General features: G+C 46.7%; 1 protein-coding gene across 5 annotated transcripts in view; it reads right to left on the bottom strand.

Moving 5' to 3' along the window:
- Positions 1–276: 276 nt before the first annotated feature.
- The window catches only part of ZNFX1 (zinc finger NFX1-type containing 1), a 32,370-nt gene continuing 16,674 nt past the window's right edge, over positions 277–15,972 (bottom strand). For all 5 annotated transcript variants that reach the window (XM_019017078.4, XM_055373167.2, XM_055373170.2 and 2 more), the window contains 8 exons: positions 14,875–14,989; positions 11,827–12,074; positions 10,221–10,360; positions 8,881–9,035; positions 8,049–8,194; positions 7,103–7,213; positions 5,902–5,997; positions 277–4,088 (listed from right to left, as the gene is read on the bottom strand). In XM_019017078.4, coding sequence (XP_018872623.2) covers positions 1,644–4,088; positions 5,902–5,997; positions 7,103–7,213; positions 8,049–8,194; positions 8,881–9,035; positions 10,221–10,360; positions 11,827–12,074; positions 14,875–14,989 — 3,456 coding nt within the window. In that variant the 3' untranslated portion in view covers positions 277–1,643. The remainder of the gene's footprint in view (positions 4,089–5,901; positions 5,998–7,102; positions 7,214–8,048; positions 8,195–8,880; positions 9,036–10,220; positions 10,361–11,826; positions 12,075–14,874; positions 14,990–15,972) is intronic.

Consider the following 15,972-nt stretch of genomic DNA (forward strand, 5'->3'; position numbering starts at 1 on the left):
ATGTGTATTGCATGTGCATAAGTTCTCTCTGGGAGGACTCAGGAAGTTAACAGGGTTTGCCTCTGGAGAAAGAAACTTCAGGTATACCCTTTTGTACAGGCTGAAAAAATGTTCTTTTTACCGTGGGTAAAAATGATTCATTCACCAGCTAAATAAAAATCCTGTATCACAAAAACAAAATCACAGCCTCACTGTAGACAATGCCTTCCTTGTGCCCGTCTTCACTGTTTTTGGCTGAGTTGCTTCTGAAAATTGAGGATACACGTGGACCACTGATTTTCTCAATCATCGTTTTTAATTGGCTTTATAAGCTAAAGTGCATAGTAAAGACAAAAAAAAGGAAATGCATACATAGGAAAGGGACACTTAGAAAGGACCTGAGATACCTAAATGTCTGTTCTAAGGAACACTGGAAGGAGGGAATGCAGATGCAGGCAGCAGGCCTGGGTCTGGCTTCTGGCCTGGGTTTGGAGCCTGCAGAAGCTGCTGGCATGCTAGCCCTACCCAGGGAACAGCTCCAAGAGGGAGTGTTGGGATGAAGGATCACACTTGGGATAGGTGCTGCTGGTACCAAATGTGATTTTTGCTCCATTCAGGGCCCAGGGGTAACCAGCAGTGCCACCAAACCTGTCAGACAGCAGGTAAAAAAACTTCTACCATCCCAAAGTGCAGGTTACAGGAGAGGGGTCACTCCTTAATGATGACCTGGGCCTGCTGCATAAGGCCCATCTTATGCAGCATGTGGGCTGTCCCATCTTCCCCACTCTCAGTGACTATGTAACTGTGTCAGGGTGAGTTGGTGCAGTCTTTTGTCTTATCACGTGCCCCCATCTCCTGGAGGCAGGGTGCCCAAGGAGGGCAGGGAGGGGTTCTTGTGCTCCTTTAAGGGATAAGCAGTTCATAAACAACTATGGGCCTCTGTTTATTATGAGAGTTAGTCTGCAAATTAGGGCCTGGCAATTAAGGTCTGCATCAATGAGCTCATACTCTGTTCCTGGGGAACAATGTAGAATAAACATTTGACCAAGTAAAGACCCAGAGATACCACTAGGTGGCCCTAGGTGGAAGCCCCAAACATGTTCCAGGGAGTCTGTCCACTAATTTGCAGGAGAGAAGGGGTGAGATTTGTTAACTTTGCTCTCAGTTCTGGAGATAAAGTGCTTACTCTAGCGCAGGGGTAAATCTAGAAACAAATGTGGGTGAGCCCTAAAAGTGGATCCTTAAGTAGGTGCTAAGACTAAAAAGAATTTTTTTTTTTTTTTGAGACAGAGTCTTGCTCCTGTCGCCCAGACTGGAGTGCAATGGCATGATCTCAGCTCACTGCAACCTCCGCCTCCTGGGTTTAAGCGATTCTTCTGCCTCAGCCTCCCAAGTAGCTGGGATTACAGGTGCCCGCCATAACGCCCAGCTAATTTTTGTATTTTTAGTAGAGACGGGGTTTCGCCATGTTGGTCAGGCTGGTCTCGAACTCCTGACCTCGTGATCCGCCTGCCTCGGCCTCCCAAAGTGCTGGGATTACAGGCGTAAGCCACTGCGCCCAGCCTAAAAAGGATGATAATAAAAAACAAACTTCAGTTCCTTCATTAGGGAGCTGGCCCCAGTCATTCAGTGGCGAGGGCAAAAGGCAGTGGTGTACCATCTTCCTACATCATCCCCTGGATCTCCTCAAAGTTCATCAGGTTGTTGGCCGTGTCAGACCAGGCAGCATGCTGGGCTCCATCCATTTCAGAAGCAAGCTGGTTGCTTCTTTCCAGAGTATGATTTGTGCCACCAATCACTTCCTTACAGTCAGGACACGTGCCCCTCTCCATGGCTCCCCCACAATCGCCAATCACATAGATATGGCCATTGCGGCACTTGAACCAGTGACCACGAGGATAACCTATGGCACTGACAATCTGCACTCGCTCTTCCTCTGAGATGCCCAGGCCAGAGCAGGGAAGGGTGGCTTTCAGAGCTTCCATCTTTTCCTGCACAAGTTGTTCATCCTCTTGGGTGAACTTACATGTTTTCTCGAGGATATTCTGGACACTATAGACCTCTACTGCTATGCTATCTTTCACCTTCTTCTCTGCTATCTTGTAGCGGGTCAGAAGGTTCACCAGGTATGTGAGCCTCTGGATTTCACTTCGGAGGTCACTTAGTTCCTGGCTAGTGAAGCTCAAGCGCTTCTTGGCCAGCCACTCATGGACCTGGTCTAGTCGAGTCCTCACTCTTTTCTCTTCTAAGACATGCATCTTTTTCAGGGAATCCCACAGGCTGGCCAGGTGGTCATAGAAGCTGATGTAATTCTCAACCAGACCCAGGTCCTTCACTGACAGATTTTTCTGGGCCAGCTTCTCCTTTAACATCAGGAAGTCTTCAGGAAGCAGCTGGTGGAGGAGGCTCTTCCTCTCCAGCAGGGCCTTAAGCCGTTCCTGGCTGGTTGCTATTTCCCCTGCTGAGCCCTGGATCTTTTCCTTGATGATTTCAATCTCTTCTAGCCGCTGTTTTATGCTAGTTCCATACCTCAGGTTTTTGCGGATGGGCACCTGGCAGATAGGGCAGACTTTCAATCTGATGGCGACTTCATCATCCTTCTGTTCATTCATGTAGCGGTCTAGGGCTTGCACCTCAAAGATGTGGCTGCAGTCTTCCAGCTGCACAAAGCGGGCATCAGGCTCATCCTCAAAGCCAAAGAATATTTGGGTGACCTCGTCCATGTGGCAGATCCGGCATTTCTTGGGGCATGGCTCCCCACAGAGACCAATGCAGGGGTGGCCACAAACTAGCAGCTTAGTACAAGGCACATAGCATGGGGGTCGGTTGCAGGGCTCAGAGCAGAGTTTGGTGCACTGGTAGTGCTGGCAGCGCCAGACACAGGGTTCCACGCAGGGACTACACAGCTCCCCACATTTCTTCTTGCACTGGCTGTGGACACAGCGGTTCTGACAGGTCCGCTGGCAGGGTGGGCACTCGCCAATGCATGGTTCCTGGCACTTGTGTGAGCAGATAAGCAGGCGCTTGCAGGGCTGCTGACAGCGTTCATGGAAACGCCCTTCGAAGCAGCTGTGGCAGGAGCCTGGGCAAGGATGCCCGCAGTCCAAGATAGTGCCACACTTTGTGGTACACTTGACTAGCAGACCACCATACAGGAGGCCTTCCACATGACCACATTTTACCGGTTGACTGTGCCCACACTTGAGTTTTACGGTGACCATTTCTGAACACAACTGCACACAGTCCTCACCACATGGGTGGCTGCATCTGTGCCCACATCTCAGAGACTTGGAGCAAGACTCCTGGCAGCAGAAATCTGACTCAGGCACGGAACAAGGGACCATTTGTTCATGGCCACACCGAGGAATGGTTTTGGGCACCTTCACCTGACAAGGCTGACACTCCTGGAAGCAAACAAGGGGACACCGGTGCCCTTCCTGACAGATGACCTTCTGGCATGGCTTCATGCATTGGAACTCCTTGTGTGAAGAGTCATAAGGGTGGCAGGCACGGGTGCAGACATGTCCACAGCCCAGGCGGAACTCGCAGGGCACGCTGCAGCCTCCTTCGGGTACTTTTTGGAAGTCAGAAGCTTTGGATACTAAGGTGTGGGTTTCAGGGTGGTTCTGGCAGCAGAGCCGGAGCATGGGGCCTATTTGATTGTTCTCTCGAAGTGTATGAATGATCTTGCTCCACAGGGGCACCTTGGCCAGCATCTGCATGTTTCCGATGCAGTACATTCCCTTCTTGGCTCGGGACAAGGCCACACAGATGCGGTTGGATATCTGCAGAAAACCCACCTTGCCTTCTTGGTTGCTCCGCACTAGCGAGAGGAGGATGATGTCATTCTCTTCCCCTTGGTATTTGTCCACAACATGGACCCTGACACCAGCAAATGTCTTGGCAGGCATCAGTTTGCGCAGGCAGAAGAGCTGCCCGGTATAGGTAGTGAGGATGGTGATCTGGGAAGGCAGGTATTCCTGGCACAGGAAGTACTTGCACAGCTCTACCACAAAGTGAGCCTCATGCTGGTTCTGATGGCTTTTGCCCTCTTGGATTTCCTGTTCAGGAAAGTTGTGTTCTACAAAGAAAAGGTTGGAAGACACCCCCTGACAGGGAAAAGAAGTGACATGTTAAAAGGTTCACTCATGGCACTTGTTTTTATCTTCCTCTCTTGACATGCACTGGCCACTTACTCTGCTCCAGAGAGAGACCTTGGAAAGCTTTTTGTCCACTCAACATCACTATCTTTAGTTCTTTAGTTGGTCATTGTGTGCTTCATTTTGGGGCCACAGCAAGTTATGAAAATAAAAGATTATGTCTCTTTCAGTTTTCAAGATACTTGTTTGATGTTAATATTTAAAAAAGCTGGCTGGGTACAGTGGCTCACGTCTGTAATCCCAGCACTTTGAGAGGCCGAGGTGGGTGGATCACCTGAGGTCAGGAGTTTGAGACCAGCCTGGCCCACATGGTGAAACCCCGTCTCTACTAAAAATACAAAAATTAGCTGGGCGTGGTAGTGGGCGCCTATAATCCCAGCTATTCAGGAGGCTGAGATGGGAGAATAGTTTGAACCCAGGATGCAGAGATTGCAGTGAGCCGAGATCATGCCACTGCACTCCAGCTTGGGTGACAGAGTGAGACTCCATCTCAAAAAAAATAAAAAATAAAACAGCCATCCACAATCCAACCATTATAGCTGAAAGAACAAGCAGTGCTGTGAGGATGATGATGATGATGACAGAGCAGCTAACTTACTGAGCACTCCACTGTGCTGACTGCTCTATATACATTACCTCCTTCCATACAGTAATGGGATATGGCAGGAGCCATTATTCTTATTGTCCAGAAGAACCTGATACTCAGAATTTATTTATTTATTTTTTAAAAAGAGACAGTCTTGCTATGTTCCCCAGCCTGGTTTTGAACTCTTGGCCTCAGCTGACAATTTTTTTTTTTTTTGAGACAGAGTTTCACTCTTGTTGCGTAGGCTGAAGTACAGTGGCACGGTCTTGGCTCACCACAACCTCCACTTCCCAGGTTCAAGCGATCCTCTTGCCTCAGCCTCCCAAGTAGCTGGGATTATAGGCGCCCACCACCATGCCCAGTTAATTTTTGTATTTTTAGTAGAGACGGGGTTTCACCATGTTGGCCAGGCTAGTCTCAAACTCCTGACCTCAGGTGATCCACCCATCTTGGCCTCCCAAAGTGCTGGGATTATAGGCATGAGCCACCACACCCAGCCAGGCACACGCCACCGCACCCAGCTAATTTTTGTATTTTTAGTAGAGATGGGGTTTCATCATGTTGGCCAGGATGGTCTTGATCTCTTGACCTTGTGATTCGCCCGCCTCGGCCTCACAAAGCTCTGGGATTACAGGCGTAAGCCACTGCGCCTGGCCAGAATTCTTATATAACTTGCTTAAGGTTACATGGCTAACAGGCAGAGTTGGGATTAAAAAACCCTGGTCTGTATTTCAATTTTCTCCCAGTAACCAGCTTTTAAAAAGCTGGCTCTACTCCCTTCTGAAAGGCTTTCTTTTTTTTTTTTGACAGGGAGTCTCTCTCCGCTGCCCAGCCTGGAGTGCAGTAGCATGGCACGATCTCAGCTCACTGCAACCTTCACCTCCCGGGTTCAAGCAATTCTCCCACCTCAGCCTTCTGAGTAGCTGGGATTACAGGTGCTTGCCACCATGCTCGGCTAATTTTTGTATTTTAGTAGAGACAGGGTTTCACCATGTTAGTTAGGCTGGTCTCGAACTCTGACCTCAAGTGATCTGCCCACCTCAGCTTCCCAAAGTGCTGGGATTACAGGTGTTAGCCACCGCGCCTGGCCGCTGAAAAGCTTTTTTATCTTGAGGAAATCATAGCCTTTTTAGGTTGCTGACACCATCCAAGAAAGATCGGGTAAGACAGACTCACCTTAATCTTCTCATACTTAAGAACAGATGGATGATTCTCCAGATCCTGGTAAATGTGAGGGGTCAAAAGGCGGGCAATTTCAGGGCACATACGGTGCTGAAAAAACACATGCATGTCATTAGAAACATGGGCAGAGCACACACGGACAATTTCTTTACAGATAAGGTTGCTGTTAGAAAATTTAGGGAGGGCCAGTTGTGATGGCTCGTATCTGTAATCCCATCACTCTGGGAAGCCAAGGCAGGAGGATCACTTCAGGTCAGAATTTCAAGACCAGCCTGGCAACATAGTGAGCCCTCATCTCTATTTTTCTTTCTTTCTTTTTTTTTGAGACGTGTCACCAAGGCTGGGGTGCAGTGGCGCAATCTCAGCTCATTGCAACCTCTGCCTCCCAGGTTCTAGTGATTCTCCTGCCTCAGCCTTCCAAAAGTAGCTGGGACTACAGGCATGAGGCACCACGCCTGGCTAATTTTTTGTATTTTTAGCAGAGACAGTGTTTCGCCATGTTGGCGAGGCTGGTCACGAGCTCCTGAACTCAAGGGATCCATCCGCCCGCCTTGGCCTCCCAAAGTGCTAGGATTACAGGTGTGAGCCACCACACCCGGCCTCTATTTTTCTTTTCTTTTTTTTTTTTTTTTAGACGGAATCTAGCTCTATTGCCAGGCTGGAGTACAGTGGCATGATCTCGGCTCATTGCAACCTCCGCCTCCCAGGTTCAAGCGATTCTCCTGCCTCAGCCTCCTGAGTAGCTGGGATTACAGGCGCCCACCACCACGCCTGGCTAATTTTTGCATTTTTAGTAGAGACAGGCTTTCACCATGTTGGCCAGGCTGGTCTCGAACTCCTGACCTCAGGTGATCTGCCCGCCTTGGCCTCCCAAAGTGCTGGGATTACAGGTGTAAGCCACCGCACCTGGCCTCTATTTTTCTTAAAAAAAAAAAAAAAAGGAAAGAAAATCTAGAGAGATAGAGATTATCATTTGAAAAAAATAAGGAGAAAGCATAACATAAACAGCTCCTTTGTCCAACAAAAACTCAACACAGTGATCTTGTGGTGTTTTAAAACAGAAAATGTAAGGTTGACAGAGTCATTTCAGTATTAAATTATTTTTATTTATATGAGACCTCTTTTGCTGGCAACTGGCAGCTTCCCAGGAGCTTTCTCCTGGGCATTTGGTAACAACAGAGGCCCAGCTTCTCACCTGGTAATTCAGACGGACAAAGGGAATGTTTACTTTCACTAGCCGTTCAAAAAGGGACACCTCAAGGTTGAAGTTCTTGGCCAGATCATACACGTTGGCACTGGGGCGCAGCTGAGAAGAGAAACATGGCTGAGGATTCTCTACTGATAAAGTCATTTAACCATCCATACTTCCATCCATCCAACCAACCATCAAATGTTTTTCAAGTGTTGACTATGTGCCAGGCACTATTCTACATACTCACAGTTTAAGGATTAATAATGACAAGGGTTAAGGATTAGTAGAACTAAAGGTGATATGACAGAGTGCCCCATGTTGGGTTTTTTCTAGCTAGGCCTCTGAACAGTGACATCTGAGTAGACACTAGCATGGCAGAAGTTGCCAGTTCTTCAGTCATTTGAAAAGCAAGATCCATAATGGTGAGCGGAAAGGACACAGTGGGACACCAAGAGCAAATGGGATGAAGTCAGAGAAATAAGCTGAAACCTGATCACATAAGCCTTTGTGGGCCATTTTAAGAAGCTTGATTTTTATGCAAGTGCAATGGGAAACCACTGGAGGGTTTTCAGCTGGAAAGTGATATTATCTATCTACCTTTTTTTTTTTAAAATTCACTTTGGCTCCTTTATGTAGAGTGCATTAGAAGGCAGCAAAAATGGAAGTAGCGAGACTGAGGAGCATGCTATTACAATACAGTCCACTCAAGAGGCCATGGTGGACTAGGTAAATAGCAGAGGGAATGGATGAAATAAATGACATTACCACTAAAATATACCCCAAATCTAATAGCACCTGCTCTTAGACTGAACGTGGGAGGTGAAGACAAGAGGAATCACAAGAAGCTACTAATAAGCTTGAGGACTGTTGAGGCAGAGGCCAGGGTCTTCCTTTATGATCTCACCCCCACGGAGAGCCAGCCCATCTTCTAGGGGGACTCTTGTTTTACCTGCTGGTGGTCCCCAATCAGAATGAGGTGCTGGCAAGCTTTGCTCAATGTGGCAATGGTATGGGCCTCAAGGACTTCCGCAGCTTCTTCCACTATGACAATCCTCGGCTCCACCTTCTGTAGGATCTGGCGGTATTTGGCAGCACCTCAAGTGAGGAAAGAAGAGAAAGGCTCCTCTGAGCTGAGGCACAGGACCCACAGGGCCACTGGGCCTCTGGGAATCCACTTCTGTATCTTCCCTGAACCTGGATCAGCGACAACTGGTCCTTATAGTGTTCTGGGTAGTCTCCAGAACATTAAAACCATGTTGGTCACTGTTGGAGTTTCAAACCCAGCAGAAGAAAGTGAGTGAATTTCTTTTTTCTTTCTTTTTTTTTTCTCTTTGAGACAGTCTCACTCTGTCACCCAGGCTGGAGTGCAGTGATGCGATCTCAGCTGACTGCAACCTCCACCTCCCAGGTTCAAGTGATTCTTGTGCCCCAGCCTCCCGAGTAGCCAGGATTACAGGCGCCCACCACTACACCCGGCTAATTTTTGTATTTTTAGTAGAGACGAGATTTCACCATGTTGGCCAGGCTGATTGCAAACTTATGACCTCAGGTGATCCACCTGCCTTGGCCTCCCAAAGTGTTGGGATTATAGGCGCGAGCCACTGCGCCTGGAGAGAGTGAGTGAATTTCACCAAGAGTTCTCAAAATATGCGTGCTTTCAGTAGCTTTTCATGGTATTTTCCTCTAACCTGCCAAAGAAGCTCCTCTTTACCTGTCCTTAGATAATCTGGCACCAGAAGTGAACTTAGATGCAACAGGCAAATTTCTCCACAGTTTCTTACCTGTGGTTGTCATTCCTACAACCTGGGCATCTTTAAGAATGTGCAGGTCTTCCTGGAGTCTCAGCTCGGCCATTCTTTCTGCTGATGTGCGGTACTGGCGTTCATAGCTGAGGATCTTCCGGCGGGTGTCAGCCTGGTACAACTGTAGCCAGAGCCTGGAGAATGGGAAGAACCAAGGAAAGAAAGCCACATGCTTTTTGAGAAGGTGGAAGAACGCCCTTCAGTGTGCCCAGTGTATGAAGTGAACCTTGGACCCTTGGAACATAGTGACAAACAGAGAGATACATTCAGGGACCTAAGAATCCAAAATGCCCAACAAAAAGATGTGCAGAGTGGTCAGGAGCTAAGGAAAGGGGTGAGATAAAGAACAAAGGTTAACTATGGGAAGAAAATAAGAGACTTTAAAAACTTTGGGAAGAATTTCTCATAAATTCTCCCAGCTGCAGCATCCCTGCCTAATTTCCCTCCCCTCCTCTAATTCTCCATAGAGTATTTATTTTATTAGTAAAACTGATGATGTCACTAATCGCTGTAAAACTTTCCAACGGCTTTCTACTACTTTTTTTTTTTTTTTTTTTTTAAAAGACGGAGTCTTGCTCTGTCACCCAGGCTGGAGTGCAATGGCGTGATCTCGGCTCACTACAACCTCCACCTCCGGGTTCAAGCGATTCTCCTGCCTCAGCCTCCCAAGTAGCTGGGATTATAGGCACCGGCCACCACGCCCAGCTAATTTTTTGTGTTTTTAGTAGAGACGGGGTTTCACTGTGTTAGCCAGGATGGTCTTGATCTCCTGACCTTGTGATCCGCCTGTCTCAGCCTCCCGAAGTGCTAGGATTAAAGGCGTGAGCTACTGCGCCCGGCCTCTCCTACTTTTTTTTTTTTTTCCTGTAGAGATGAGGTCTCACTATGTTGCCCAGGCTGGTCTTGAACCCTGGGCCTCAAGAGATCCTCTAGCCTCAGCCTCCCAAAGTGGTGAGATTACAGGTGTGAGTCATTGTGCCTGTTACCTCTCTGTTCTTTTCTTTCTGAGTTTTTATACCCATTTGTAACTTTTTATTTGTGGAATTATGTGATTAATTTGTTACCCTGGATAGACTCCATAGGCTCCACGAAGGTAATAATTAATTTGTTACCCTGGATAGACTCTATAAGCTCCATGAAAGTAGAGCAAAGTGTCTATTCTATCCCATGGCTGTATCCCTATCACTCAGCTCAGTGGTGGTGCTCAATCAATAGTTAGTTAACATCGTTGAAGGTCTTGGAGGTGGAGAATGTTCTAGGAACAGAAGAGGAACTCCCTGGGGAAATTACATGGGTTGGCTGGGTGTGGAACACAGTACCTATAAAGCTGCCAGCGAGAACTGAGGTCCAGCTGCCAAACATCCTCGATCTCATTGGCCTCGGCTGCAGTCATGGTGTTCAGTTTGCGAAGCTCATCCTTCACTCTTTTTTTCATTTTCTTTTTCTGGTTGCGCTGGGTCTGCAGACATCAATACCAGGCAGGGTACTGTCTGAGCAGAGGCAGGCTTGGTTTTAAGCCCAAGGCAGGGGTCACAGCACATAAGAAAAAGGGCTGGCATCGCTGATTAATGTCAAGTGTCTTTCATTCTCCCAACAGCTCTTCCACTGTAGAGTGGCTAAACAAGGACTCTGGAGCCAGTTTGCCTGGCTTCAAAGCCCTACTCTACCTCTTACTAGGTTGTGGGACCTAAGGTAAATGACCTAACCTCTGTGTCCCTCAGTATCACCTTCTATAAAATGGGAATAATAATGGTATCTCTTTATAGGATTGTTGGCTTGTCAGGAGTAAATACGTGGAAAGCATTTATACTAGTACTAGCACTAGTTATCATTAAACATCTTTGACCATAGCCTGTTTCTTGTTCCTAAAATGTATGCCATGAAAGTCATGGGGGTGGTACTTTCTTGTTGAATGCTGTACAACCAGTGCCTAGCAACTGGTGCTTCACACAGGACTTGGCACAGTGCCTGCTAAAACGGTCCTACTGCCATCGTATCAACACAGTACCTTTAACAAGTGGTGGAAAGCACTGTTTATGAGAAAGTGCTCTCTTCTGGCCGTCACTGAGTCTAAGGCTATGAGCCTTTAGAAGGCTCGCAAGTCAGACAGATGTCACTAAATAAAGATCTTCCCGCTGCTTCAAAACGAAACAAATCAACCTTTCCTGATGCCTCCTGGGAGAGATGCTGAATCTGTGCTTCTAAGAATTGAGATCATGACTCCGCTCACCACATATAGTGATACTGAACTGAACTAGATCAGGTGCAAAGCCAGCACTCAGATGAAAACTGCATCCAAAGTTGCCCTTGAAAGTTCTCAAATCATTGGTAAGGTTTACAAATTCTTATTTTGAGTATCTAATCCTTGATGATCATAGTTATGCATGGTAAACAGTGAGGACTACTAGGCTCCACCAAAAGGAGCAGAGGGAAGGCTACATGAAGACACCTGGGCATTCATACAATTCTGGCTTTAAGAGAAGTGTCAAATTCCAGGCTGAATGAAGGAGGAATATTCCATCCAGCCTGGAGGTCTCGCTTCATTGCTTACTTTAATCCTCTAAAATCTTAGTACATGTTCACAAACTCATTTGAAATAGGGAAGACAACACTCCTGAAGGCATTAAGTACTGAGACCGTGTTTGACCTGACTCATATGTGCTACATTCTTCCACAAGTTCTACAGAAGCACTTGGCTACCTGCTTCCTGTCTTTCTACGTTGGCATTTCTTGCCAGAGGCCCTCTAAAGAACCATCGTATTTATATCCTTGGGAATCACTAAACCCATCTCATACCAGGGGTAGGCTGTAATACGGGTACTTAGCTAATTGTAATGGTGAAGTGAATATACTGTATCAGAAGTGGGGGAAAACAAGTGGTCAGAACACTCTCAGGCCTGTTTCAACCCAAGGAAGTAAGTTTACCTGCCACTCTCCTGTGGCTTGCTCCTGTCCAGCTGCTGTCCCAGTGCCACAGTGGTCTAGCCTCATGGCCAGAAGCATTTTAGCCAACTCCTGGTCTGCCCCACTCTCTTCCTTCTTCCGCCGCTGGGGCCTCACCACCTCTTCCTCCTCAATCACCCGGTCTGCTTGAATCAGGTCAGCTTCCTCTGCGATCTCTATCAGCGAACTCTCCTCCTCCCCTTCTTCCTCCTCATCCCCTTCTGCCTGGGCTAAGAGAGAGAAACAGGCAGGAGAGAGATGAAAACTCTTTTTTTTTTTTTTTGATATGGAGTCTCGCTCTTTTGCCCAGGGTGGAGTGCGGTGGTGCGATCTTGGCTCACTGCAACCTCTGCCTCCTGGGTTCAAGTGATTCTCCGGCCTCAGCCTCCTGAGTAGCTGGGATTACAGGCACCCACCACCATGCCTGGCTAATTTTGTAGGCTAATTTTGTATTTTTAGTAGAGATGGGGTTTCACCATGTTGGTCAGGCTGGTCTCGAACTCCTGACCTCGTGATCTGCCCGCCTTGGCTTCCCAAAGTGCTGGGATTACAGGCGTGAGCCACCGTGCCTGGCCAGAGATGGAAACTCTTGAAGCTAAGGGACAGAAGACGGCACCTACAAGAGCTCAGATGCATGAAGACATTATCAAGGGTTTATGTGATTTTTTTTTTTTTTTTTTTTGAGACGGAGTTTCACTCGTTGCCCAGGCTGGAGTGCAATGGCACAATCTTGGCTCACCACAACCTCCACCTCCCGGGTTCAAGCGATTCTCCTGCCTCAGCCTCCCGAGTAGCTGGCATTACAGGCATGCACCACCACGCCCAGCTAATTTTGTATTTTTAGTAGAGACAGGGTTTCTCCATGTTGGTCAGGCCGGTCTTGAACTCCTGGCCTCAGGCCCGCCTCGGCCTCCCAAAGTGCTGGGATTACAGGTGTGAGCCACCGCACCCAGCCCTATGTGATTATTTTTGAGAAGAGAAACTAGAAGGAATGAGAGGAGAGTTAGGAAAGGCTTAGGTCTCCTTATATACTTTTTGTTACATGTTTTACGTTAAAAAAATCATACGAATATATGCCTTTTAAAGAAAGGTTTTGGCTGTGCGTGGGGCTTATGCCTGTATCCCAGCACTCTGGGAAGCTGAGGTGGGTGGATCACCTGACATCAGGAGTTCGAGACCAGCCTGGCCAACACGGTGAAACTCCGTCTTTACTAAAAATACAAAAATTAGCCAAGTGTGGTGGCGCATGCCTGTATTTCTAGCTACCTGGGAGGCTGAGGCAGGAGAATCACTTGAACCCAGGAGGTGGAAGTTGCAGTGAGCCGAGATTGTGCCATTGTGCTCCAGCCTGGGCAACAGAGCGAGACTCCATCTCAAAAATAAATAAATAAGGCTGGGCATAGTGGCTCATGCCTGTAATCCCAGCACTCTGGGAGGCCGAGGTGGGCAGATCACCTGAGGTCAGGAGCTCGAGACCAGCCTGGCCAACATGGGGAAACCCCATCTTTACTAAAAATACAAAATAAGCTGGGTGTGGTGAGTGTGCCTGTAATCCCAGCTACTTGGGAAGCTGAGGCAGGAGAATTGCTCGAACCTAGGAGGCAGAGGTTGCAGTGAGCCGAGATCACACCATTGCACTGCAGCCTGGTGGACAGAGTGAGACTGTGAGACTCAGTCTCAAAAAAAAAAATAAATAAATAAATAAATAAATAAATAAATACAAAATAAATAAAGGTTTTACTTATACCAAATACATATACAATGGAGGGCATACAATGTAAATATGTAATATAAAGGATAATACAAATATATAAAATGAATACCCAAGTACCTTCCACCCAATTTAAGTAGAAAACTGACAAATTTTTTGAAGACCTTTGTTAGCCTTCCTAACCCGAATTTTGTATTACTCATTTCCTTTTTAAAAGATAATAATGTTACCACATTTATACTGTATCTAAGTAACACATTGTCTAGTATATATGTTTCCATAACTTGCCTTTTTTTTTTTTTGAGACTATGTCTGTTACTCAGGCTGTAGTGCAGCATTGCAGTCATGGCTCACTGCAGCCTCAACCTCCTGAGCTCAAGCCATCCTCTCGCCTCAGCCACCTAAGTAGCTGGGACTACAGGCACGCACCACCACACCCAGCTAAATTTTTTTCTTTTTTTTTTTTGGTAAAGACAGGGTCTCATTATGTTGCCCAGGCTGGTCTCCAACTTCTGGGCTCAAACGATCCTCCTGCCTTGCACTTGCAAAGTGCTGGGATTACATGCATGGGCCACTATGCCCGGCTAACTTGCCTTTTTCATTCAGCATGTTTTTGAGATTCGTATGTGTTACCGTATATGCTGTGTTTCATTCCTTTTCACTGTTGTACAGTATTTCATTATCTGAGTTGACTTAATTGATCCATCCATTGAAGAAATGTTGATGAACATTTGAGTTCTTTCTGATTTTCTGCTATGATAAAGTGGTTATGTAAATTTAAATATCCCCAGCAGCAGTGCATCAGAGTTTCCATTGCTTCAAATTCTCATCAACACGGGGTTATATCAAACTTTAATTGTTGCCAAACTGGTGTGTAAGTAATAGTTACCTCATTGTGGTTTTAATTCCTCTAGTTTTTAATGAGCACTTTTCATATATCTATTGAACAATTTCCTATTTTGTGATGTGCCTGTTAAAAGTCTTTTATCTCATTAGCTGGGCGTGGTGGCACTTGCCTGTAATGCCAGCTACTTGGGAGGCTAAGGCAGGAGAGGAGAATCACTTGAACCTGGAAGGTGGAGGTTGCAGTGAGCTGAGATCACGCCACTGCACTCCAGCCTGGGCAACAAGAGTGAAACTCCATCTCAAAAAAAAAAAAAAAAGTATTTTATCTCTTTTCCTTATATTAAGCTATTTGTCTTTCTCTGATTGACTCATAGCTCTTTATTTATTCTGGGAATTATTTTTAAGTCTCACTGTTCTGGTATTTACTATATTCTACGTTAAGATTTGATTCTAGGAAGACATGCACTTCTTACCTGTATTCTCGGGTCCTGCTGGAGAAACACTTTGCGTGAAAGAACCAACACCAAGACCTAGCCACTCCAGCATCATGGAATGCTTCCAGTGCTGGAAGCAAATCCATTCACTATCCTAAGGAAAGAAGAATGATCATTTGTGAGGATTCTATGACAACCAATGTGAAGGCTGGGTCTCCTCAAAGAATCAAAAGCAGATTGGGGCATGGTAGCTCATGCCTGTAATCCCAGCAATTTGGAAGGCCAAGGCAGGAAGACTGCCTGAGCCCAGAAATTCAAGACCAGCCTGGGCAATACGGTGAGACCCTATGTCTTTAAAAAGAGAGAAAAAAAAAAGACTGGGCGTGGTGGCTTGCGCCTGTAATCCCAACACTTTGGGAGGCTGAGGCAGGCGGATCACCTGAGGTCACGAGTTTGAGACCAGCCTGGCCAACATGGTGAAACCCTGTCTTTATTAAAAATACAAAAATTAGCCAGGCATAGTGGTGCATGCCTGTAGTCCCAGCTACTCAAGAGGTTGAGGCAGAAGAACTGCTTGAACCCGGGAGGCAGAGGTTGCAGTGAGTGGAGATTGTGCCACTACACTCCGGCCTGGGTGACAAAGCAAGATTCCGTCTCAAAAAAGCTGGGTGTGATGGCATGCACATATAATCCCAGTTACCCAGGAGGCTGAGGTGGGAGGACTGCTTGAGCCCAGGAGGCTGAGGCTGCAGTGAGCTATGATTATGCCACTGCCCTCCAGCCTGGGCTCAAGACCCTATCTCAAAAGAAAAAAGAATCAAAAGTAATTCCCTTAAAGTTTATAGGCTGTACTATTCACAACAGCAAAGACATCTAATCAACCTAAATGCGCATCAATGAAGGACTGGATAAAGAAAACGTGGTACGTATATACCATGGAATACTATGCAGCCATAAAAAAGAATGAGATCATGTCCTTTGCGAGGACATGAATGGAGTTTGAGGGCATTACCTTTAGCAAACTAACACAAGAACAGAAAACCAAATACTGCATGTTCTCACTTATAAGTTAAATGATGAGAACACATGGTCACATAGAGGGGATCAACACACTGGGGCCTACTGAAGGGTGGAGGA

This window comes from Gorilla gorilla, chromosome 21 (genome assembly GCF_029281585.2).
Source record: "Gorilla gorilla gorilla isolate KB3781 chromosome 21, NHGRI_mGorGor1-v2.1_pri, whole genome shotgun sequence".
NCBI classification, from domain to species: domain Eukaryota; kingdom Metazoa; phylum Chordata; class Mammalia; order Primates; family Hominidae; genus Gorilla; species Gorilla gorilla.